Genomic DNA, 26,105 nt, shown 5'->3' on the forward strand with positions numbered 1-26,105 from the left:
ACTGGGATTGAGAAACTTGCTCCAGCTCAAATAATAAGCCAAGATTTGAACTCAGCTAGCCTGGTTCTGACTTCTGTGCTCTGCCATCTCTCAGGGCGCGATGTGAGGAGGCCTTACAGGTTCCTGAGCTCCACATTGCTTCCCCCTGCCCACTGAATACTGCGATGAAGCCTGATACAGTCACCTTTGGTTAGCTCCTCTAGGCTACTGTTAACATGCAACTCCGTTATTCAGGAGGGCAATGTGTTAAATAAACCTACATCAATATTTTTAGGGCAATTAGTTAATGAGATTACTGGTTAAACATTTAATAGACTCCTGAGCTTGACAGGGTAAAACAAAGCTGTGAGGGTCAGAAGAGAGCCTGCCTAGGATAGCGCACTCCTGAAGACCACTTCTTAGGAACCAAACGGCATCACGGCAGAGAGAGGATTGGGTTGCTGATACAATTGTGCCTGTGACTAGCCCTACTCATCGGAGCTTATTTGTTGTTATGTTCTGGAACATTCTAGACTCCACTCTTTTCATCGCCAGTAATTCAGACTCTATTCCTATGTAGAATTCTTGAATTCAGATTTACAAGAGCCTTAGAGGTCTTCTGGTCTACCCCTCTGCTTTCACAAAGAGGGAAACTGAGGTACCATGTGCTTATAGTTTGTCCCCCAGTTATCTTAGATGAAGAGTTCAAGCCCTGTTCATTCAGTTATTACATACTGTTTCTATCTCCCTTAGCTAGTTCGGTTTAAATAGCATCACTTTGAGTACTTGCTGACGTTTTCCTGTTTATACCAATAACATTTTTCCTTCAGTGATGAACCCAGATTCAACAGATAGCATCTGTTCTTTATAGATAGCATCTTTCTATCTATAATTTCTTCTTTCTTCCTTTGCTTGAAATAAAATTTTATGGGGCAGGGGCACAATGACTCTCATTAGAACATATCTTAAAATCCGTTAGTTTTCTCACTAGAAGCTTTGAACGCAAGTAATTCAACTTAGACTTAAGAAAAAGACCATACTAAATAGGACCAAGGCAACTTCAGAGCAGAATTTCCAAAAATGAGCTGGAAGGAGACTTCCACTTACCGACTTCCGTCATTGTTATCCCTGGTGCTAACTGCCCGTTGTTGAAAGAGCTATAGGTAAACAAGTTGGGTACGGATGTGAGGTCATAGATAGGTTCTTGCTTTATCTGTTTGATTCCAGTCATGTCAAGTCCTGACTGATCAGGGGAAGGCTGGCCGGAATCCACGTTGTAATAACCCTCGGACTTGGGCAGGTCAATGACGTGTCCGTTGGCATAAGTGCCGCTGGCCTCGTTGTTTAGGCTGCTGAGGCCGTTGCTGATGCTGCTGCTATACACCCTGGCAAGAGCTTCCGCCTCCCCGCTCTGCTGCTGCCGCTGCTCCTGCAGCCGCTGCTGATGCTTCTGCACCTCAGCATACAGGCTGTCCCTTTGCTTCTTGGACATCCTTCCGAACTTCACAGCTGGGTTGGAGAGAAAAGCAGAAAATAGCACTTGTGGTTATCATTCTCATTAACCACCTCAGGTCCAAGGGGTCGTGGATGGTGGTCCGAACATCAAATGCACAAGGCAATAGCACCATAGGCCGAGTCCATTCACTTGCCCTCCACACTTGGTGAAAGGTTACGTTCAGGGGTGTCTGTACTGGTTTACGTGCATACTGAGAACTAAATCTAAGCTAGGAAGAAATGTAAAAACTTACATATTTCTCATGGCCATGAAATTAGAAGGCATGTTTCCTTGTTCTTTCTTACTTGTCGGAAAGAAAAAAAACCCCACAAAAACCAAAAACTACCAAATACTTGATATTAAAATGTCAACCAACACTCATTATTTGCTTTTCCCTCTAAGCATTAGGATTACTAGATTGTCAGATAGGACCCTATTATTTCACTATTTTCTAAATAGCATGTTGGGTAAGACCAAGGATGTGGGGCAGGGTGGTAAACACACTTTTAAGTAAACCACATTATTTGCTTTCAGTTGGCTTTTGAGACCAAATGAAAAGGATCTTCGGAAAATAGAAATATGGTGCATCCAATGCCCAGCAAATGAGCTAACAATAACCCCTCCTTTCTCGTTCTACCACCCACAAGTTTTGTGTTGCCCATCTCCTCTGACAAAACCCTCAGCTATTCTGAGGGAAAAAGAAAAAGAGGCCCTGGAAGTGGTCACAGAGTGATATGAAGATGCTTTGATCTGAATGCATTTATTCTTAGCTTACAGAGCTTCACCTCCTGAACTGTTATGGACATTGACATTTTTCCTCACAAGCTGTCAACTCCCAGTTTAAGCTGTGAACATCCTGAGTCAAGGCGCCACCTTGTCTGAATCATCAAGCACTGTCGTTCAGCTCATGTTAATGGTGGGGATTATGACAAGCTTGGAGTTTCCTCTCTGAGTTTCTGTTTTCTTTTGTGACAGTGTTCCTATCACCTGTTGGTGTTGGGAGCTCAGAGAATGTAGAAAGAAGAAAGTAGAGGGTAGAAATATGTTCATTTCCTGGATTCAGTCACTAGGGTTGGTGAGAATAACTTCTAAGGATAACTAAACGGTAAAGTGCTTAAGAACTCTCCAGCACAAAGGGCCCACAGAAGAAATTCTTGCTGGGAAAGAGCTACCATTTCACCCTCCAATTTTCCTCTAATATTCATTCTCTTCTTGCAGTGGTTACAGAGCTACCAAATTTTGTCTGAGCATTGGCTGTTCAGAATGGAGACCACATTTCCCAGCCTCCCTCACTGCCAGGTGTCACCATGTGATTAAGCTCTGAATAACAGGAAGTAAATGGAAGTGCTGCATACACTTCCGGGTGTTGAGGCATAATGTTTTCCTCCTGCCTCCTTTCCTAGCTTGCTGGAGGATAAAATATGTGAAGCAGAGCCGAGCCACCTCAGTTATCCCAGACAGGGCCATCTACGATCAGCAGAGCCACAGACTGACCTGTAGCTGATGGCAGATGCATGAATGAGCCCAGTCAAGGCCCCCCATTTAACAATTTTAGGTTCAGAATTCTGCTGTTAACCATAGATCTCATAATCAAAGCTTACAATGTCAAATAAGTATGCTGTCAAGACCTCTGCCTAGGTAACTATCTGAAACTCAATGGTCTATAGTTATGCCTTTTCCAAGAAAGCAACTTATCAGGTTACTGAGCAACTGAAGTATTTTCAAAGAAACGACTTAAAGCTCCACTACACTTTAGAATGATCAGGCTTCATCCTAAACCAAGGACTTCGCTGACAATTACCATTATATTATTTTAGAGTGAATTTTGCATTCATTTTAGAAACATGCATGAGCCACTGTTTGTTTTATGCCCCCTCCTATAATAAAAGTGATGACATATTTGGGAAAAAATTACAGTACAGGGCAAAAATAAACCTACTCAGCTTTCCTGACATATAAATAATTCCTTGTCACTATTTGTAAATACCTTTGTTGTATTCATAGGCCTATTTTAACAAAGGCTCTATTACTATTATATTTTCGAGTAGTAGCATTCTTCTTCCCACTACCCATTAATCAGAATGGCACATATTTTAAGTGTTTGCCCCTCTCAGACTTGAATTATTCTGTTAATGAGATTCACTTGAGTATAGAGGCAGCCTCTTGTTAAACTGCTAGCTCTCAAAGAAACTAGCACAATTCTGTACACATTGTGAGTGCTTTATAAATATTCAGGGATGGCAGTATTTGCTCATGATGTGCTCTTAACCCTCATTTTGATACCACACTAGCAAAGAACAATTTTATGCAAAAAGTATTGGAAATCTTCTCATATTTATTTGGATTGAGATTCGGAATGGAATGGAAGTGTTTGGAGTAACTATAAAACAAAGTCATTGCTTCTTCAAGGATATCTACTTACTACCACGTGACACTTAGACACATGTTTTTGGTTTTAAGAGAAACTAATTGTAGAACTACTCTCTTGGCTTTTCATAGTCATTTTGGAAATTATTTCATTTTACTATCTTTGGTTGTAAAGTTCTCTAAGTTGATATCTCCTTGCTTATCAAGGAAACTGGTGTTAATTTAACTCTTAAATTTCAAGGATGTGCCTTTTTTCAGTGCTCTAAACTTTGTAGAAAAAAGTCTACCCAAACTTGTTCATTAATTTTAAAATATTCTCTCTCATCCTTTTTCACTTTTTCTCCAACAGAACTTCCTGTGATGATGGAATGTTCTCTATGCTTTCCAATGTGATAGCCGCAAGTCACATGTGGCTATTGAGCACTTGAAACACAGCTAGTGTGACTGAAGGACTGAAGAATGGAATTTTAAATTTTATTTAATTGTAATCAATTTAAATTCAAATTTAAATAGCGACACGTGGATACCATATCGGACAATGAAGTTCTGGGTAAGAAGAAGCCTAATTGTGAAACCTGTCCTTGTAGGGCAGCTTTCATTTTTCCACACAGGCATGTTTTAGAAGGACACATACTTGATCATTGCAAGGTATCATGTTTTCTCTTTGTGGCTCAATATCTTTCTGATGCCAAGAGACAGAGTATGCCAATTATCTATATTTCTTTAAAACCTGTTAAGTATTTTTTTCTGTGTTTTTTTTGGCCCACACCACCTTGAATTACACTAGAGGGAGTGTGACCAGAGGCACGTGATTCACATAAAAAGAATAATTATCAGGGGCATTGTCTGTGTCTCTGGCTCTAGGTAGAAGAGAATTCCATGGTTCATTCAACAAACATTTAGGTACCTGCTTTTAACCAGACCGTGAGGATACAGTGGGAACAAGACAGAAATGGCCCCCAGACTCAGGGCTGCTCACAATTTAGTACAACAGTACTGTGGCCGATGTCGGTGGGGAAAGAATTAGTTTCGACAAATGCTTAAAAATGGAAGCACAGCTAGATGAAATTCTTTGTTTGACTTTATTTGCCCTCTTTCATTAACCTAAGAAGTTCAGTTGGGGAGCCAAGGCACTCAATTGGGTTGGGCATGAGGGTGGAGTGCACATGTGTTATATTCTGAGGATACCACTTATGTAGCCCTCCTAAGACTTGGACTTCTGCAATAGCCTTTGCAGTCTTCATCATGGCTCAGAATAGCCCAAATCCTTATCTGGGGAGCTGTGACCAGCCAGTGGTTCTTCTGGGCTTCCTATAGGAGCATGTTCTTTTCCTCAGCATCTCCACATACTAAGCAATTTGTGCACCAGTCAGACTTACACAGTGACCAAATGGTCCCAGTTTGCCTGAGACTTTCTAGTTTTAGCTCTGAAAATCTCATGTCTCAGGAAACCTGTCATTTTTGGGCAAACCTGGACAGCTGGCCATCTTTCAATCTAAGGCTATGTGGCATTCACTTACCTAGTTAACACAGGTTGTTCCATGAGTTACAGTAAAGTCTTTCCTTTCTTCTTATTTCATAGGGAGTACTAATTTTTATGCGTTCTTTCTTTTCCTCTTATGCACTAGCAGCACGTGGTTTTCTTTGCTTCTTATCCCCAATTCCCTTTGTCTAGAATTCTTCCAGCAGCTTAAATAGATGCCAGCAAAGCATCCATTTGAAAGCTTTTAAGTAAGAAATAAGAAAGCAATGCCTTACCATCTCTGGACATTCCTAGGGCAAGACACTTCTGCAGTCGGCAGTGTTGGCAACGGTTTCTGTTGGTTCTGTCAATTAAACAGTTTCTCTGCCTTGGGCAGGAGTAAGAGGCATTGTTCTGCTGGCTCCTCCTAAAGAATCCCTAGAGGGAAAGGAGAAGGGGAGGGAGACACATTTATAAGAAGGGAAACAGAGACCATTAACATAGGTTTGCTATATTTTCTACAGTGAATATAACAGTTTAATTTTTAAAATTCTTTGGATACTTCTCCTTGGATAGCTTACAGATGTTACTACTGGAGGAAATATGTACTATCTGCAGAGGTGTGAGGGTGTCATTCATTCATTCACTCACGCATTTAATCAATGTTTACTAAGGACATTAGTGAGCTGTGCTGTTCTATGCAAAGAAAAGCAGAAGGAAGTTCCTGCCCTCACAGAGCAGTGGGGAAGGAGATGCAGAGAAGAAGATCACTGCTAAGCCAGATATGACAATGATGGATGGGGACAATACTACAGGCTTATGTCAACCACTGTGGGGTGAGGAACTTGACTGGCAATAGTTCTACTAAGGCCTGTGGGTTCGGCAGGTGCTATTATCTTCCTAGTTTCTAAGATGCATGTTTCCCCATTTGGCCAGATTGCCTCTGGAAGGTCGTTTTTTAAACCAATGATGTACCTTATAATCAACCACATCTTTGAATAAAGGAAATATGGTATATAAATTATTCAATAAAAAATAAGCAATAATTAAAAGCTGAACTAATGCCCTCTGCTTGACCTCAGGTTATAGCAATGTAAGAGGTCTTCATGCAAGGAAGTCTGGGTCCTTCTGGTACAAAATGAACTGCCATGGACTGTACACTACCCTTCTAAATAAATCCACAGCTGAGTTTATTATTTTTTAAATTCTTTGGATACCACTTGCTTTAGTTATCTTACAGAAAACCCTATTGGGGAAAATAAACATTTTGTCCAGAGAAATGAAAGCATCATTCACCCATTCTTTCATCTATTTAATCAGTTTCCCTCATCGCTCTTTACTCTTGAACTGCAATACAGCAAAAGTGTAAAGTGCCACGAGCAAAGTGATGGTCTCTAATGGATTTACCGAGAGCAATTTTAGGAAAAGATAACCCACAGGATCATCTTTTGGAAGGAGGTAGCCTAGAAACGGTCCAGGACGGTAAGCCCAATGCCTATGTTGCTGTGAGGCCTGGAAGACATCACCCGACTTCTGACCACTGCTTCTGTGTTTCCTCAACTATCAACTATTGAGCAGGGCTGGGACTAGGGTGTAGATAGTGAGGCAATCACATTGGCCACAAATTTAAGGGTCGTCAAAAGACTGGGCAATCCGGACAAACAATATTTTAACAGAACATATTAAATATCAACATTAACGAAAAATACTGAAAGTTTAAATAAAGAGAGGATCAAGATTATTGATTCTCCTTTGGTCTTGGGTTCCAATGTGGCTCAGTGTGGCACTGTAAAGGGAGCTTGTCTAAGCTTGTGAAGACCCTCAGAAGTGAACGTGTGGCCAAGTATCTCCTCAGAGAGAAAGAGTGCCCATTGGTTTTGCAGTTGTAAACCCAAGGCCATTTAACAACAAGAACTAGTTTTGCCCCCACAGATCCATGTGTATTATTTATTTAATGGACCAGTGGTGGCAGAATGAGATATCCAGTTGTCCAGTTCGAATGAATTCACGGAGCCGCTTAAAACAGAGATCACATCCAAGCCCCCAGGGATTGAAATGATGTACTCATAGAGCATGAAAGCTGTCAGAAAGCATAATCTTAGCCCACTGATCTTGATTAAAGGTGACTTGAAATTTACATTTTAAGAAAGAAGCCTGTGGTTTTCATCTTTGGGTACTCCAGTGCCACTTAGCAAAAGAGTTGACAGAAAAGACTTTAGTGAAATCACAGCTACAGCCCTAATTTAAGGCCAATTTGACATTAATTATGAGGCATTTTTTGCTTATCTGTTGCTCATTACTGCAAATGAGGTTTTTGGCATGAAAAAAGAGATTCTGTTTCAAATTTTATTGAATGAATGGGAATTTGAATAAGTGCACAAGGTGAATTGATGTTACTTAAAATGGGTTGTTTATGTTGACTTGAAAACAGTATTATGAAAATTCAGAGGTTGATACTGAACATGCTGACATTGACATCTTATTCTGAACAGAATTTCTTGAATTTTCTATTTGGAGAAAAGTGTAGCATATTTACAAATGTGGGTTTTTCCATGAAATAAAATAGTGTGGTGTACAAGGTCATTTTGATTAAAACCTCAGGGTATGCTTCATAATAACAGCATAATTTCTCTGATCGTGGATGCCTCCTTTAAATAGAAAAGATGACAGGAAAGGACTTGTTCCTGGCTATTGACCTGTTGAAATATATTTGTTCAGTAGCTAAATCTTTGGGAAATTACTGTTTAAAATGTTTTACTCCTTAACAGGAACATATCCTCATATTTTGAAATCAGACATTTTCCAAATAGAGCTTGTATAATGAAACACAAAATATCTCCACCTTGACATTGACTTAAAATACATTTTTGGTGGACACTGTGTAAACTAGATCAGAACTCTTAATATTGCATAATAAACCAACATAGTCGTGGAACTGCTTTCACTAGAGAGGGTTCTGATTCCAAAATTATTAGTATTTACAAAGAAAACTATCAGTCTACCTGCCCAGGGGAAGCAATAACTTATTCCAGGGGGGTAAAAAATTGCTGATTTGTAATTTTGCTTTATTGTTTTTTCTGATGAGTTGAAAAAATTGCATTAGGGTAGATAACATTCAATTCTTAATTGTAGGTCTGCAGAGGAACAGAATGCAAGGCACATCTTATGATATTCAAATATGGATTATCGCTAATCACCTCTGAGGCAGGTCAGCATGTTGATGGGTTAGTACATTAATGTTTTTCTCCCCTCTCTACAACCCTTGTCCACTTTATTCTCATTTGTTTCTTTTTCTTTTGTTTCCTTCAGTTTCAATTCCAGGAATAATACTTTTTGAGACTATTATGAAGACTGCCAATTTTTCACATAGCACCACTATTTGACAGTTATGGTGTGTTTTGTTTCATTTATATTTGAAAGTCCCTTAAGATTAAGGCTGGTTCTTAAAATCCACGATTATGCTATCTATTCTTCAGTTTACTGACCTTAAATTAATGATACACTCTGCTTGCATCTTTGATCAAAAATATAATTGCTTTCTCCAATAACTTTGCCAGCATATCACTTTTTCTTCCCAGACTGTAAATGCATTTTATTTGCTCTGGTTACATATTGCCCTTTAAAATTCGTTGTAGAACTGTTTTTATTTCCTCTTGGATATTTAATCTCTTACTCTTTCTTTCCTTTTAAGGATGAAAGTTAAAAACTTACTGTTAAATTTCAAATTCCTCTTATTTCAGATTAGGTCTATGCTAACTGCTATTCCCTCAGCTTTGAATTTTAAAAGCAACCTGCCCAGAGGAATGAGTTTGCCTTTGGAAGGATTGGTTGTTCAACCAATCCTTCCAAAGGATTGGTTGATCCGGTTCATCCGGACTGAGAATGAAAAATCAAGTGTTTTCAACTCTCACGCTAACTAGATCAGTGACGTTGGCCAAATGACAAAATCTTGTTTATACCTCAGAACCTCCTTGAAAAATGAGGAGGTTGGGGTGGATGATTTTTAATTAACTTAGAGATTATCTGGTTTACTTCTAACATTCCATGCTTCCCGTTCTATTTTTCTGGAATGTGAGGACAAAGGATGGCCATATGCATATCACAACTGTTACTTTGACTTCTTTCTCAAGCAGATAAATAAATGTAGGCTTGTTAGTTATAATCTTTATTTTAACCTTTAGTTCTTTTATATAGTATAAATGCCCTGGAGTTTACTGGAGACGATACTGTTAAAACCTAGAGAATCAGTATTTATATTTCTGTAAATGTGACTAGCTCAAGCTTTTAAATAAGAATCCGTTTTTAAGCAGCTGCTGACCAGTTAGACAAAAACAAAAAGGTGAAAGGTCAAAGAACGAAAATCAGCCCACCCACCCACCAAGCAAGGATCCCTGAGTGTCGGCAGCAGGCACAGAACCCTTGGCAGCCCTTGTTTAAAAAGGCGTCCCCCACGCGGGTGAGGTACGCGGATGCCCGAGGCGAGCACAGATGCTGTCGGCAGCGCTGTGTTAAACCCCGTACCTTGCAGCCTTCACACGTGATGACTCCGTAGTGGATCCCGGAGGACTTATCGCCACAAATTTTGCATGGTATCACTTCAATTTGTGCTGAAAGGGGAAAACAGACATTTTGAGCTTACAGGGTTGTCTTCTTCCTTTCACCCTCCTATCTCCCTCCCATCTCCCTCCCCACCTCTCCCTGCCGTGACCTTAGAGTTTGAGGACTCTGGGGTGGGGTTGGGGGTCATCCACTGCTATTTGCGTGACCTCCCTAAGCTGTTTCCACAGGAAAAAGCATCCTTCTATCATTGTTTGCTTTGTTTTCCTCAAACTAAAAAATATAACCAAGGACCAGAAGTTTTCTCAACTCTTGCCTTCACTGTGTTCTTTTTAAACTTGACCTTGAAATAGTGACTCAGAAATCTCTTGAACTCGTGGCTTTGGTTTTCTCATTTTGCACTTCAAACATTGAGTTACTGAGAGCTATCAAATTGCCTTATTTCAATAATATTTTAAATAAGTAAATAAAGCAAAACTGGAGGGGGTGGTGGTGGCTTTATACATTATGGGGCGGGATGTTTACTTGTGAAAATGCCAATAAGGATTCAGTCCAATGTTTATTGAACATGATTATCAAATCATCTCTGAACATGCTCTGTATGTCCACTAAAAGAATAAAAGTTGTTGACACAAGATATACTAATGACACCAATAACCTAATTAAGAAAACAAAATTAAAACATGGAAAAATCAGAGAAAAAATGATAAAGTATATGGGGACTAACGAGGAACTGATAGAGTTTCATTGGAGATAAAGACAGTTTGGTTGATTTTGAAGATTGTGTAGGATTTGGTTAAGTCAAAGTGAAGGGCAGAGGGCATTTCTGCAAGTAGAATGGAATGAGGGAGGTCCAGAATGATTGTGGCTTGTGATCATCAAGACAACAACTTGGTTATATTGGAAACTTGGGTCATATGGTTGAATAGAGGGGATGATATCAGATTATGGAGCTCCTGGGAATTAGGCAGAGGAATTTTCATGTGATATCACCATAAGGAATCAAGGAAGTGAACGGGGTGAAGAAATGATGAAAGTGGTGGTTTGGGTGCCTTAGAAAGGTGAGTCTGGCAGGCTAACTGGAAACAAGCAGAAGACTAACTAAAAGGCTTTTCCTGACTTGGGTGTTAGGAGATGAAAGCATGGATTACATTAGTGGCAGAATAAATGGAGAGGAAGAAGCAAACAGACAGGTAGTTCAAAGATAGAAGTGAGAAGATAAATGACAGAAAGGATACAGAGGTGGAAATTGATGACGAAGAAGGTGACTTCTAGCTTCCTAGCTTTCAGGGTGAGATTAAATAGTAGGTTTGACAAAAGAGGGGATGTTGGTAAGGCAACTACTTTGTGGAATATGGTGGGGCATGGGATTTCTGTTTTGTGTGTGTGTGATTTGGTGTGATGTCTTGTAGGCAACTGTGTATAGAACCTTTTGGAAAGATGATTTTAAGTCATTACCATTGAGGTTATGGGTGAATCCATGAGAAAAACTTTATGTAGAATGTAGTAATTCCTATGTCTCTGATAGTATTCTAAGAGTTGTTAAAATTATACACACTAGGAAGAGCTGCTATTCCCACTCCCAATTTAAAATACTTATGCAAAATATGCTTCAAAATACTTTGTATATCATCTGCCACTTGGATGTTTTTCTATACTTTCTCACCCTCAAATATACAAAACAAATAAGTGCAAGATATAATCCTCTTTGTCTTATTGTTTTACATTTAAAAAAAAGATAACACTCAGCTTTAGGGTAGCCCATTAAATTTTTTGAAATTAAATATTTCACAGGAACTTCAAATCATCTTTATAAGCAAAAAATCTGTGCATGTCCCTATTTTTCATATGAGAAAACTGAGGATTGAAGTTGTTAATGATGCCCTTGAGTTGACTTGGGAGATGGCAATCAGAAATTAGCTAGTTTCCTGATACTTCATTCAGTAACCTCCAGCAAAGATAAAATACAAATACAACTTTGAATTCCTATGTTATTCCAATAGCACCAGCTAAAGAAATAATGATAAAAACATTGGGAGAAGAGACAACTAAAATCAATGAAAATACTTATTACACTATGTATTTCTATTTGCTTCTGTTCTTTTGGCTTTCAGATAACATTAACTGTCCTGTTTCTTTTAGCTTTCAGATTACATGAACTAGTATTTGTTTTCAAGATTTTGTGATACGGGAAAAATGTAAGATTTGATGTCATTCTATTCTGTCCTGTTCCCTTGGATTCCAGTCCCTAATCTGTTAGTGATTGGGGCCATAGCCAAGATAAAACCTCTGATCATGTTTTCTGGTTTACAAAGTTTAGCTGACAAACTTCATAGATTTGTGAGGATTAAATGAGATATTTTATGTAGAAGCGGCTTGTAAATAGTAAAGAGCTACAAAATGTCACTCTTCATCATCATCAACAGCATCATTGTTAACTAATATTTCTCATACTTTTGGACAAAAAAATATGACAAGCCACATTATTATTCCTTTATTAAAAATCTTATTAAAAAAACCCAGATGAATGATACTATAAGTTATTTGCACTGTTTTTTTTTTTTTTTAGTGATAACCTTTCAAACAGTGGATTCTTTACAATGATTACGAAGTTGACTAAAAATCCCAGGTATCCATTGTACAGTTGTTAGGCTTATATGATATTAAGTCAGAGGCACTCTTTGCATAAATTACTCCCCAGGGAGTAACTTACACGTGGGGAGAATCTGCTTCAATAAGTTCTTAATTATAAAATGATCTGACTCTAAAGGAAATGAAAATAGAGGTAATTTGCCCCCTGGGATGTGAGAAGATGTTTTTGAAAGCCACAAATGTTATCTTACACAACTTCGGAAATACAAACGGGATAAGGAATGATTCGATAGAACATCTGCATATTTATACATATTTATAATGCTAGCTCAACATGTAATCCTGAAGAACCATAAACATTTTAACAGTATTTTTAAAGAGAAAAGTTACTTAAAAGGGTACGTGTGGTGCTGTGTGTAAGACAGGATATCAGTTTGGAAAACCTATGGCCATTTTTACCTATTATGGTAGAATAGATCGGCTGAGGTTTATTATAGGGGAAGATAAATTTAAATAATTTAAAGTGCTAATCCTTTTCCTTTTCTCTCATTTAAAATAAACTGCTTCTGAACTGCAACTTCCTAGTTCATTCTGTGTATTTTATAAAGCACATCTTCAAGGCAGAGTATTTCAGACACTGGTGAGAACAATAGATCACATTATTGCTCCAGTGTTCGCCATGTCTAAATGTTTTGCATCACACCAGCCATAGCCTCCTGTGCAATTGTCTTGCAGTGAATACAGATCTGGAGACATGCTGTTTATCATGGTTTCAAACTGAACATCCGGGGAGGATTTGGTGTGACATTGAAGGCGCCATAAGGAAACTGAGGGGGGAGTTCGCCTTTCGTACTTTTGCTTGAGTCATGGATTAATTCAACAGCAGCATTCTCTGAGAGAAACACAGAGGAGCTGAAATGCCCTGAGAGATGGCTTGAGATACACTCAGTTCTCAGTTTTCCATTTTTTATATCTTCCTCTCACTTATATTTCTCTATTGGTAATCCTTTGTGGAGACTGTAGTTAAAATTTTACTTACCAATTAAATTTTTTTGTTTATAAAAGAAATCATACATAGTTTTTCTTTTTTGAAATGATATTCTTACGATGTCAAAGAATGTCATGAAATATTTAAAATAATTTGATGTTTTACCTTATATTAGAATAATTTATGAAGTAAAATGAATCGAATATCCCATGATTTGGAAGGCAGGTCCTGTTCAACAATTATAGAGTCGTCAAAATTTGTTTCTTCTTTGAAGATGGTAGTTCTCTCCTCCTAGTACCTCCTGCAGGGCTTTCCTTGCTTAGAGCCCCTCACCACAACATCTCACAAAGCCGCCATGTGTTCAGTTCTTCCTGCTCATCAAATGGACATATCTTTTGTTCTGCTCCCTCAGAACTTGTTGCTGGTGAAGGCAGGTGTTAAGTTAGGGTAACTAATCCAGGCTAATGAGTTAACTAGAAAATGTATCACTTTGATCCATCAAAATACCTTAACTCTTAAAAGCATCCATCAGGAATGAGAGTAATAATGGATTGTTCAGGAGACATTTTTACTGTGTGTGCTCTTCTGCGCTCAATTCCTAGCATTCCATCTCTTACAACTCACCCGGGCCACTTTTATATTCTGGGCATTTTAAGTCCATTGAGGACAAAGTCCAGGTCATACTTCTTTTTTATATTTTCTATGGAGCCCAAAAGAGGATTTTTATAACTCCTTAAAGCAGTGGTCCTAATTTTGTTTTTCTTTCAAAGGTACAGTTAAGAAATTTGACATCCTCCCTTTTATAAAACAAGCTTTACGCAATTCTGATTTTCCAGATTTGGGGTGAAGAGAAGAAATCGGGATCTTGAGATTGGGGTGGATATATATTTTGGAATAGGCCCCCAGGTGATTCTGATATGATATGATAAAGCTCCCACTGAGGATTACATGAATCAATTTATTAACTAGGAGTTCTCTGTGGCATGTAAGCCGCCTGCATAGGAAATAAAATCCAAGGAGAAGGCTAGAATCTGGAAATTCTAGGGAGTGACCAGTAATTCTCCCTGTTCCCAGGCCTTTGGTTTGGAGCTATACTTGCAGCATCTTTTGTTTTCTGCCTTTTTTTTTCCTTAAGGGAAATAAGAAGCATCTACCCAGTCTACGATAATTCCTATTCCTGGACACTGGGTTTGCCTCTCAGTTTCTGTTTCTCAGAATTTTATGGTTGTGCTAAAAGTGGGCAGTGCAGGAAAAACTCTTAATGTCTGAGTGAATCACAATTTGCACATATAACAACTTCCAATAAAGATGACTATTTTGGTTAAAAATCCTTTTGCAGATGGTCTCAGTAGCCCAAGTTGTATCGCATCTACCCAAATTGTATCTCAGCTATCATTTGTGGCAAATCCAAGTTAAAATCCCTGTTTTTACTCGTTTCTTTTCTCACCGGCAGACTGATAAATATCTACCTCTATTAGGTATAAAATCTTCAGAGTCACATAACAACAAACCCAAAGGATGAAGCAAGTATTCCTAAGATCTGGTTCTACTGTAACTTTGATTTATCAGAAAATAGCCCCCAAGATTAGGATGGGATGGAAATGTGGAAAAGGAGACCCTCAGGAAAAAAGTAAAAGTCTTTGAGCTTTTGCTGTTATATCATGCTATGCGGTGATTCTAAGATTCCCGATGGTGGATCAGGTTTGTGTTCACGTGTATCTCATCAGGGCACACAGCATCTTAATCCCAGCTTTCTGCTTAAATACCAAATATAGTGCATGAAATTCGGTGCACTCTAATTCCTACTAGAATGCCCTCACATATGTCAGCATTCGGAGTCTCCCTTTCTTCTCAAACTCTACCCCGTAATATTTTGGGTGATGGTCTGTGTGAGCATTCTATTCCATTTAGTTGATAGATAACTTCTAAATGACCTAAATATAACATTTATTTTTTATTTTTATTTATTTATTTCTTTTTTGTGAGGAAGATCATCCCTGAGCTAATATCCATGCCAATCCTCCACTTTTTGCTGAGGAAGACTGGCTCTGAGCTAACATCTATTGCCAATCCTCCTTCTTTTTTTCCCTAAAGCCCCGGTAGATAGTTGTATGTCATAGTTGCATATCCTTCTAGTTGCTGTATGTGGGATGCGGCCTCAGCATGGCCGGAGAAGTGGTGTGTCGGTGCGCGCATGGGATCCGAACCTGGGTTGCCAGTAGCAGAGCACACACACTTAACCACTAAGCCACAGGGCCAGCCCCAACATTTATTTTTATATTATTATAATTCCCTATATATCATTGGAAGCTAGAGTAAGAAAAAACTTATTATCATATGATAATGGCAAAAAATGATTTTTTTCAAAGGCATAATTTGTAGGATTATCATGAAAGCAGTTGATTTATCTTTTACATAGGAACATTTACCCTTGAAGAGTTCCTTGCCTCCTCTAACTCCTCAGAAGACTGAAACAACAGAGAACGATGACAGCAATTGTTATTATCATTAATAGCAATTACCGATAATAAGTTAAATATCTCCCTTGGAAGCAAAGCAAATCACTTTTACAAGTTGTAGTGGTTTTAAACTCAGAATTTATGAATTAATTCCCATTAAACACATCTTGTCCTGTCAAAGTTTTAATTATAATGCGATAATGTATGTGTAGGACCTGACAGCATTCAGGTTGAAAGCAGTTAATGTGTTCCATGACCACTCACAGCGCTATCCGTAGACCAGTGACATTGGCATGACATGGGAGAATGTTAGAGAAGCAGACTATCAAGACTTACCCAAGACCAATTGAATCAGAATTTGCTTTTTAACAAGCTCCCAGGACAGCATTCAAGTTTGAGAAGAGCTATTCTATAATTACAGTTGTTGTTACTCTGAGAACTGACGGAATTTTTAATTTCTCTGGCATTAAGGGAAATTAAAAACTTCACAGGATTCTGGAAAAGTAGTTTCTGCTATTGTCTTTTAGTCATTTCTCTTTTGTTCAAAAGGCAGTAGGGCAATTGAAGGGTTAATTACCAAAGACTTGGGTCATTAATTGACAAGGCAGAAAAAAGAGAAACCAGTGTGTTTCCAGATACATCTTGCATTACTGTAATTAACACCCAGTGTACTGTGTTTCTTTTGCAGATTTAACGATTGTCAAGTACGCCAACATCTTCTTCACGTTATAACACTGCGTGGTAGTGTGTCCTCCCTCTGCTGTGGACTCACTCTTGGGGTTGTGGCCGCTAGCTCACTCTTTGGATACCCAGTGTGAAAAAGCCTCTTTTGAGAAGATTAAAAAAAAAATTTCTATTTTAAAAATTGAATTGCACAAAGTTCACTTTTTTGGTGGAAGAAAGAAAGTCAAACAATGTTTGAAACAGAAAGGCACTCATTTCAGCTCTCCATGATAATTCTGGAAATGAAACATTTGGAAAGCTGCCCCGTCTCGTGGAGGCAGATTAGTTAACATGCAGTTCAGTAGTCATGATGGATACTCATCGTATTCCTCTTGTCTATCATAATGCTGTCCTGAGATGTGCTTCTCAAAGTGTGGTCCCTGACTAGCAGCGTTGGCATTACCTGGGTGCTTGATAGAAATACAGACGCTTAGGTCCTACCCTAGACCAACATAATCGGAATCGGAATTGTAACAATATCTGTGATTCATATGCACAGTCAAGTTTGAGAAGTTCTGGAAGAGAGAAAAGAAAGACATTCTACAATTCAACTCTTGGGGTGTCTGCCCCCAAACCCCAACCCTCTGTGAAGAGAACCTTATATAAAAAAAGAAGACATGTACTCCACTTGCTAGCTAATTTTTCCAGTTATAAAAAGAAAAAAATGACAATTGTTTTTGCTTTAGTGAAAAAAACTTGTCTCTCTTAGTTCCTTAATTTGTTTCTAAGTCCATTTCACTAGTCTCCACTTAGCTGAAACCTTCAACAGGAAGCTTGTGTTTATCCAGCACCACCTTCACTGAGGGAGAGCAGATGTGGTGGAACTCCACACACCAGGTCACACAGATGATTCCCAGTGATCGGGCAGAGTTCATTCCCCTGAGAAAAACTCAAAAAGAGCAAAAAAGCCTCTTTTCAGAAGATAAACAAAATATAGCTTTTCTATGTTAAAAACTGAATTTCTTTAAGAGAAGGAAGAGGCAAGTCACAAACTGAGAGAAAATATTGTAAAACACATATCTGATAAAGGACTTGTATCCAAAATATTCAAAGAGCTCTCAAAATTCAAAAAATGGGCAAAAGATCAGAACAGACACCTCACCAAAGAAGACATGCTCATGACAAATAAGCAAATGAAAAGATGCTTAACATCATATGTCCTTAGGGAATTACAAAATAAAACAATGCTATGCCACTACCCACTTATTAGAATGACTAAAATCTAAAAAACTGACAATACCAAATGCTGGCAAGGATGCAGAGCAGAAGGAATGCTTACACGTTGCTAGTGGAAATGCTAAATGGTACAGCCACTTTGGAAGGCAGTTTGGCAGTTTCTTACAAAGCTAAATGATCTTCCCATATAACCCAGCAATTGTGCTCCTAGATCTTTACCAACTTAGTTGAAAACTTATGTCTACACAAAAACCTGCACATGAATGTTTATGGCAACTTTATTCATAATTGTCCCAAACTGGAAACAAACAAGATATCCCTCAATAGGTGAGTGGATAAACCAACTATGGTACATCCAGACAACGGACTATTATTCAGTGATAAAAAGAAATGAGGCGGCTGGCCTGGTGACGTAGCAGTTAAGTTCACACGCTCCGCTTCGGCGGCCCGTGGTTCATCGGTTCGGATCCTGGACACGGACATACCCACAGCTCATCAAGCCATGCTGAGGTGGCGTCCCACATAGAGCAACTAGACGGGTGTACAACTATGACATACAACTGTCTACTGGGGCTTTGGGGAGAAAAAAGGAAAAAAGGAGGAAGATTGGCAACAGATGTAGCTCAGGGCCAATCTTCCTCAAAAAAGAAAAAAAAAGTGTTTCCATTAAAAAAAAAAATAGAAATGAGCTATCAAGCCATGAAAAGACATGGAGGAACCTTATATGCATATTGCTAAGTGAAAGAAGCCAGTCTGAACAGGCTATATACTGTATGATTCCAACTACATGACATTTTGGAAAAGGCAAAACTATAGAGACAGTAAAAAAACCAGTGGTGGCCACAGGTTCGGGGGAAGGAGGAGAGGATAAATAGGTGAAACACAGAGAATTGTTAGGGTGGTGAAACTATTCTGGGTGATACTGTAATGATGGATACATGTCTATGCATTTGTCCAAACCCGTAGAATAGTACAACACAAAGAGTGAACCTTAACGTAAACTGTGGACTATAGTTAATAATAATGTATCAGTATTGGTTCATTAATTGTAACAATTATATCACCCTAATGCAAGATATTAATAATAGAGGAAATTGTATGTGTATGGGCGGGTGGATATTGGAACTCTGCTCAATTATTTTGTAAATCTAAAACTGTACTAAACAAATTCTATTAATTATTAAAAATAATTGAATTACACAAAAGTGCTTCTTTTGATGGAGGTAGTGAGGATCATCTGAGAAAGCCCAGCAAAGACAAGTAAGGAGTACTTTAAAAACAATCAATTCAGCAACATTTGTTTGTTTTAGGGCACATATATGCAAAACCAAGTTTCTATCTTCAAAATGAATGCAATGATTGTACAGCCCCACAGAGGTTTAAATAGCCTGAGTACAGGGCAGACTGAGATGAGTGCTAAATGAACCTGGAAGAGGAAGACATTGATTTCAACTGGGGGAAGCTGGGAAGGTTTGCTGGATGAGGTGGCTTTTGAGCCGGGTCTTAGAAAATGAACAGGGCTTCCAGCAGTAAACATGTAGGGAGAGGGCAAACTTCCAATTGGTAACTAAAGACTGAAAGAGGAAAATCCAACTATAAGAGTAAAATTCTAGATTAAGTATTTAAACTTATTTTGGGGACCTAGTTAATGCAGTTAAATGAAAGTAAATAGGAGCAGAATGCTTTTAGAATTATCAAACAACTATGCTTTTATCTGTACTCACACGTCAGGTTGTATCACATGAAATTGCCACCTTTTGTGCAATAAAATAGTCAACATTGGCGATTTCATATGGTTCAGCCTAGTATTACTATGCACTGTGCTCTAAGATGTGGTTCCTATACCACATTCTTTTCAAGAATACTTGAAAAGACTAATTCACAGGGACGTGATTGATAAATATAAAAATAAATTCATTAAATTATATATTTGAAGGTAGATAATTCAAAGGTTGAAACAGGAAGACTAATTAAACACACATGCACACACCAAGGAAACCCCAACTAACTAACGTTTGGAGTGGAATGCACACAATACTATTTCTCATTCCCTTCATTGATAGAAGTGATAGAGACCATTTCTGAAGTTCTCAGCACTTGTTCAGAGAGTTTGAAAATAAGAAAAACATGTCTCTTTTTGCTTCGTGGCAAAGAAGACTAAATTTCCTGAAGTGTGTTGAAAAAGAGTACCACATAACCATATAGTACCATATAACCATATAGTACCATATTGACATTTTTTTCTTCCTAATGTAATAATAACTTTATTTAACTGGCTCACAATATCCTACGATTTGCTAGGATGGCCAAAAACTAAACAGTACTATTATTTGTCACTCTTTCATATTTACAAACTTCTGTTTTTTAATATGCCCTTAGTCATTGATGCAGCAAATAATTACATAGACTTTAGAACATAGGTGTGATATTTACATCTGTTTTGTGTGTATCAGAGAGAGAAAGAGAGAGAATGAAATGGAAAAAGACAATCACTACCAAAGACTTCCTTTGCCGTCAGAGAGTTGATTTAGGGGAAAAGTTGTATGAACAGGCATTCCAACATGACATTACAGAGTTTTCACTTATGGGAGAACATCTTGGACATATAAAGACACCAGTGACCATTCTATGAGAACTCAGATTTTAAGAACTCATTTTTTGGATTATCTGCAAGAACTCTGATTTTGTTTTTAACATAGATAATGCTACAATAGCAAAATACATTGCAAGTTTCTGCATTGAGAATTACATCGTTATATCGTGTATGTTCCAGCAAACTTCAGTTCAGCCTCCATTGCTTCAGCATTGAATCTTGAAATGAAAAGAAATTATAGAATTGAAGAGACAATCTTAATTTTTATTGCATCTCTAGAGATAAGAACAAGTTCAGAGGTTGGAGAAAGGCATGTTTGGGTTCAGTTCACCCTTACATAGATAGCCTTTTTCAAAAGGAAGACATGAAGAATTTAAAGGAAGGTGTTCTCACCCACACACATCCCCAGAAATTATTTTAGGGCTCAAATGATAATTTAGGATATCACTCTAGAAGCTCTCTCTTATAATTTCACCCTCTACTAAATGTCACAAAGGCCCTATATCAACATAAGCAAAGGCTTAACTGTGCAACCAATGTAGAATTATTAGTGCATAGTTCCCTCCAAGACTGAAGTGCCTGTTCTGCTGATACTGCACACTTTCCCTAAAGAGATTACCAGCATAATCCTAAATATTATAGGACCCGAGCTATCTTATTTTTGAGCTCATCAGATCCAGCATGCTGCATGTAATCCCTAACAGCTTTATTCAGTGTTTATGTAAGCTGGTGAAGGAGTTGTATGAACAACGGTGGCCAAGTACTAAGAACAGATACTGTGATTTTCAAATCCCATTTTAACAAGTTTCTTTTGAACTGTTTTTTTCTACAAGCAGAAAATTCATCATCATTGTTTGACAGTTTATAATGACATTTGCATGGGGCTGTTTGTGGTTGTCTCATTTGTTAGTTGTGTTTCTTATACATTAATTTCTGCCAAAGGCCTTTTGATGCTACTAGGTGGACTGAATTGGGAGGAAAAAGTGGGTTTTTTTTTTGGTCATTTTATCAGAGGTTTGAAATACTTCAAACTAGCAGAGATATTTATTTCGGGGGAAAATAACAGAAGAAAAAGACAGGTGCAAAGCAGAAATTGCTAAGCACAGCCTCAAATATTCTACCATAGTAACTTAAAAAAAAATCTGCGGCTTTAATTCAGGATATTCCTTTTAACTCCACCAAAATTTAAGAGGAAAAAGAAAAATATCTGGTTCTCTTTGCAAAATGTAAAGAGACTTTTGTTCATACAGTTCATTTTAAAAAAAGAGTTGTGTGTGTGCGCTCGAACACATATAAGCTTGTAAAATCAAACACTGTGTTTTGTGCAATTTTACAATAGAAGGAAAATTCATAAATTTTCTTCTTTTTTAACACATATCAGAGGAGAAAGGAACATTTCTGCTCACCTGTGAGCCTCTGCTTAATTGTAGTTCAGACCCAAAGAGGATTAAGTACATAGACGTTAATACGTCCAGTGTTGTTAATTTCTAAACAACAATAGCAACAACATCCTAAGTAAATCTGTCAGTAGTAAGGATAAATAGTTGTTTAAAGACTCCATTGATGTCAGAACTGCAATCTGCTGCTAATGGCTTATATCACCAATAAAGTCTTTGCGTATGTTTTGAAATCAGCGAATAATTGCATTGAAACAATATCTATCCTTTTGTAAAAATACAAGCACCAGGAAGCTCTAAGCATTGTAGAAAGATGTAATTCTGAGTTCATATAATATTTGAATGAGTTTTAGTTTGATTAGTAACTTTTCTTGAACAATTGAATAATATTTTTGAAAATTAGTAACTTTTTTGGAACAATTAAGGTTTATATCATTTGAAACAATTATATCAATTTACATTTTAATATCTCCAACTGTTCTTCATTGTTATCTAGTACTAGCAAAAAAATGGCAACAAATCATGTGTCATTTTGCTCTGAAATATTTTTAAGACAAATGCTCGAATCTGCCTATGTTATGAGATAATGTGTGTTTGGGGAACTAAGCACTAATTTACTTGTAAAGAATTTAGGAGAAAAACTCAAACATAATTCACCTCCTTTTTAATAATCATTCAACCAAATAGACTTTTTTAAAAATAGATTTTTTACACATGAAAAAGCGTCTGGTATATTATTTTTATAAACTAAATTTTTAAAAAGTCGGAAAAATGAAATGATCATAACGATAGCAACGCCAATGACTACAGTCAAAGCTACAAAACTGTGACAAGAGTGTTCACATTGTCAACCTCATGTTAGTGTAATGTGGCAGATGACTTACTTGAATTCAGTCTCAAAACTTATGCATTTGGTAATTTACTTCAGGATATGATAATATTTATATATAAATATATTTTCTGGTGTAAAACAAAGCCCGAGTGACTTACATATGTTCTCAACTCAGAAAATATTTTATCGTCCCCACACCTAGCCATCAATTTATTTTGCTGAAAGCTTAGAAATGCTCACTTTCTAGCCTGGAGGAGAGTTCATACAGCTAAGCATCAGAAGAGAGAAGAAAATGTAAAACTCACCAGTGGCATCAGCTTTAGTTTTGAGCTCGTTCTCACACATTTTGAAGTAGCGATTAAAAATCTAACCGAGAAATATTGCGCTTTTCACTAGAGGCCTAATGACTGGCCCTGTGTTACCCCACCACTAGAATCCTAACAGACTGCATTAATGAGATTAAATGAGAGAGGAGTTAAAGGCATCAACCGTTCCATTTCATTAAGTAAGGGTGAAGGGCTGCTCGGGTCAGGAAGGCAGGAGGGAGAATATTGGGGTTTCTTTCTGATACTAGTTATTCACAGAAGAATGCAGCATTTGCTAAATCACAATCAGCACTTTAAAAACATCATTTTCCCCCCAGAATTGTATAGATACATATAATTTCTGTACTTCAATTCTCTTTTGTTTTCATCCCGTTGGAAGCAGATCCAACAGGCATATGCCATGTAACAAGAGTCATCTCTGTGATTATAAATATTATAAATAAGTATAACAAATTTCCTTCAGAATTAATTTGCTCCAATTATTTTGGACCCTCTAGTGAGGACCAGGGATGAAGGATTGCATAAAGGTATTACCATGTTCCTGTTCTCCCAAATATTGAATCACTATGCACACGAACATTTTGCAGGTGAAGAAAACACGCATAATTTACAGCAGCAGTGGCAACAAAGCTGGGGAACCAGTCTGGAGACTTAATACCAGGTGGGTCACTCGGCCCCAACCCTGAGCTCTTAAGTGACTTCATTCTCTCAGCATGTCTCAGGGCTCCCACTTGTAAAATAAGAATGATGGTGACAGACAGACAGAAATTTCTGATCCTCAACCCTTGTCACTAGGAGGGATAAATATATGAATATGTAAAAATTGCTTTGACTTCCATAAAAAAGAGCATGATCTTTATGTGAGAGCAAAATGCTCACAAGAGTGTCCACTTTATTTAACTCTTGCTTAGGGTGACTAAATTGTTTCAATGATGAATCTTACATCTTTCTTTTCACCCCTCACCTCCCCCTACCACAGCTCTCATTTTCTTTTCACTCATCACTTGTCACAAATGATTTCTTGATCTCCTTTCCTTCTGTTTCTCTCTTCTCTTAAACATCTCCACTTTTTCCTGGCCCACATTGTAGTTGAACTGCTTTTTGGTGGGAAGAAAGGCAAGAGGTGGAAAGGTGGTTAGAGGAGGCTGGGTAAACCCGTTAAATATTATCGTCAGCCTGGTAGAGCTGAGTCCACTGGAATAATCTGGAGAACTTAAAAATATTGATTCCCCGGGAATTCTCTCTCACCTCTTATTGATTTGTTTGGTGTGGGACCACGGCATCTGGAACTTTTAAACCTTTCTAATGGGCAGCCAGGACTGAAGACCCCTGGAAAGTTTCTCAGAATCACCAGAGACGTACATTAAATGCGTAGATTCTTGACCCCCACCAACTACTGAATCAGAGTCTGTTGAGGAGGAGCCTAGGAAGCTATAGTAATAAGCACTGAGGTATTTGCTATGACTAGATAAATTTAGGAAAAACTCGAGGAAAGAACTTAGACTTTGAATTAGAACATTTGGTTTTGGATTCTTGGGTAAATTACTTCACTTTTTCTGTGTCTCAGGTTGCATCTCTCTAAAATAAGATCATAACACCCACCCACTAGAGTTGTGTGAAGAGTAAATGTGAGAGTCTTCAGCACAGTGGCTGGTACATATTGGAAATTCAGTAAATATACTTGAAAATGATTCTGCTTGCCTGTATCATGTATCTCTGAGACGTGCATTTTGGCTGCTGACTCTGGTTATCATTTGTTCATTCAGTCAATACATATTAATTAATTAATAATTAATACTATTTGTACTAGGCACTGGGAAATAAATATTATGGAGCTCACAATCTAGTGTGTATTTAAAACCTATGGATTTAATCCTATTTAAATTCTTCCATTGTAATTGTCATTTTTCTGTGTAATACTAGAAATAACATTTTTAGAAGACCTGTTGGTAATGAGGATAAGTAAGAAAGCCACTTAAAAACTTTTCTTTGGTCAGAAAGTAAACAGATTTGGGGGATATCAAATGTTTCACATGTTATAGTTTAAATGAGGAGACAGAATTGTTCTCTGTGAATTATTTAAAGGTTATTAAATACTGACTTGTGCGAAACAAAATTTAGAGGCACCATTCATAGGACCCTGAGAGCCAGATCTCAGGGTTAGAAACTTACACCTCCTCATGCCTCCTGAGCCTTGAAAACAATCTAGCTCTTGCTCTGGCTAACCAGGAAATAGGTACCAAAGAGCATCAAGATAGACTCAGTGGCATCTTGATGCACAGAGCGTGCTCATGCGCATCCCCCTAGAAACAAAGGGCAGAGCTGAAGACAGGAGCACATGCATGAGGGGGGAATCCAGCCTGTATAAGGGGGGTACGATCAGGAAAGAAGGAAGAAATGGTTGGGATTTCTCTAGAGTTATAGTTTATCACATCACTTTCCTTATCAAAAATTTTTCAGCCCTCCAGGGGCCACAAGATAAACCTAATCTCCTCCTTGGTCTGTCTTTCCACAGCCTGGGTCAGTAATGTTTTCAGGCACTCACCCTGTGATCCAGGGCCAAAGTTATTCATTCACCTTCAAATTCTGCCCCAAATTCCTCACTTCCCTCCCTTTTTCATGCCACTTCTCTCTTCTCTTTGGTTTTCCCAAAAGCTTCTCTCCACTGTACTCCAACTACCCACATTCAACCTATTCTTGAAGACCCAGCTCAACTCCCACCACCTCTGCACAGCATCCCCTGACCACTCCATCCACAATGATTACCCTGGACTCCTGTCTTTACCACTCTTTTGGTCCTGGTGTTCTTCATTAATCCTGTTTATATGCTTACCTTTCACCTTGACTGTAAGCTCCTTAGCTATAAAACCCTCTCTTTGTGTGTCTCCCAATATCTAGCATAGAGAATCAATAAAATGTATGGGGTCCATCAGTGGGTGAGTGTACACCTGCTGATTGCAGCACTGGGGGACCAAGATAAGTCTCACCGCCTACTCTCATCATTTCCTTTAACTCGTGTTTCACTTTGATAGCTCATCGCTGGGGCATGTTGGCTTATTTGCTTGCTGCTACTTAGTAGAGATGAGAAAGGTTAAGAAAAAAAGCTCTTACCTCTTTTTGTTTTTTATTTAATTATAGTTGATTCTTAGTGTAGGAACA

The 26,105-nt window shown here is 38.0% G+C and overlaps 1 protein-coding gene across 1 annotated transcript in view; it reads right to left on the minus strand.

Annotated features, from left to right (window-relative positions):
* The window catches only part of RORB (RAR related orphan receptor B), a 180,159-nt gene that overhangs the window by 38,134 nt on the left and 115,920 nt on the right, over positions 1–26,105 (minus strand). Inside the window, exons 2-4 of the mRNA XM_058565647.1 lie at positions 9,825–9,910; positions 5,600–5,741; positions 1,087–1,488 (exon numbers count right to left, since the gene is read on the minus strand). Of these exons, the coding sequence (XP_058421630.1) occupies positions 1,087–1,488; positions 5,600–5,741; positions 9,825–9,910 (630 nt within the window). The remainder of the gene's footprint in view (positions 1–1,086; positions 1,489–5,599; positions 5,742–9,824; positions 9,911–26,105) is intronic.

Source organism: Diceros bicornis, chromosome 22 (genome assembly GCF_020826845.1).
Source record: "Diceros bicornis minor isolate mBicDic1 chromosome 22, mDicBic1.mat.cur, whole genome shotgun sequence".
Lineage (NCBI taxonomy): Eukaryota > Metazoa > Chordata > Mammalia > Perissodactyla > Rhinocerotidae > Diceros > Diceros bicornis.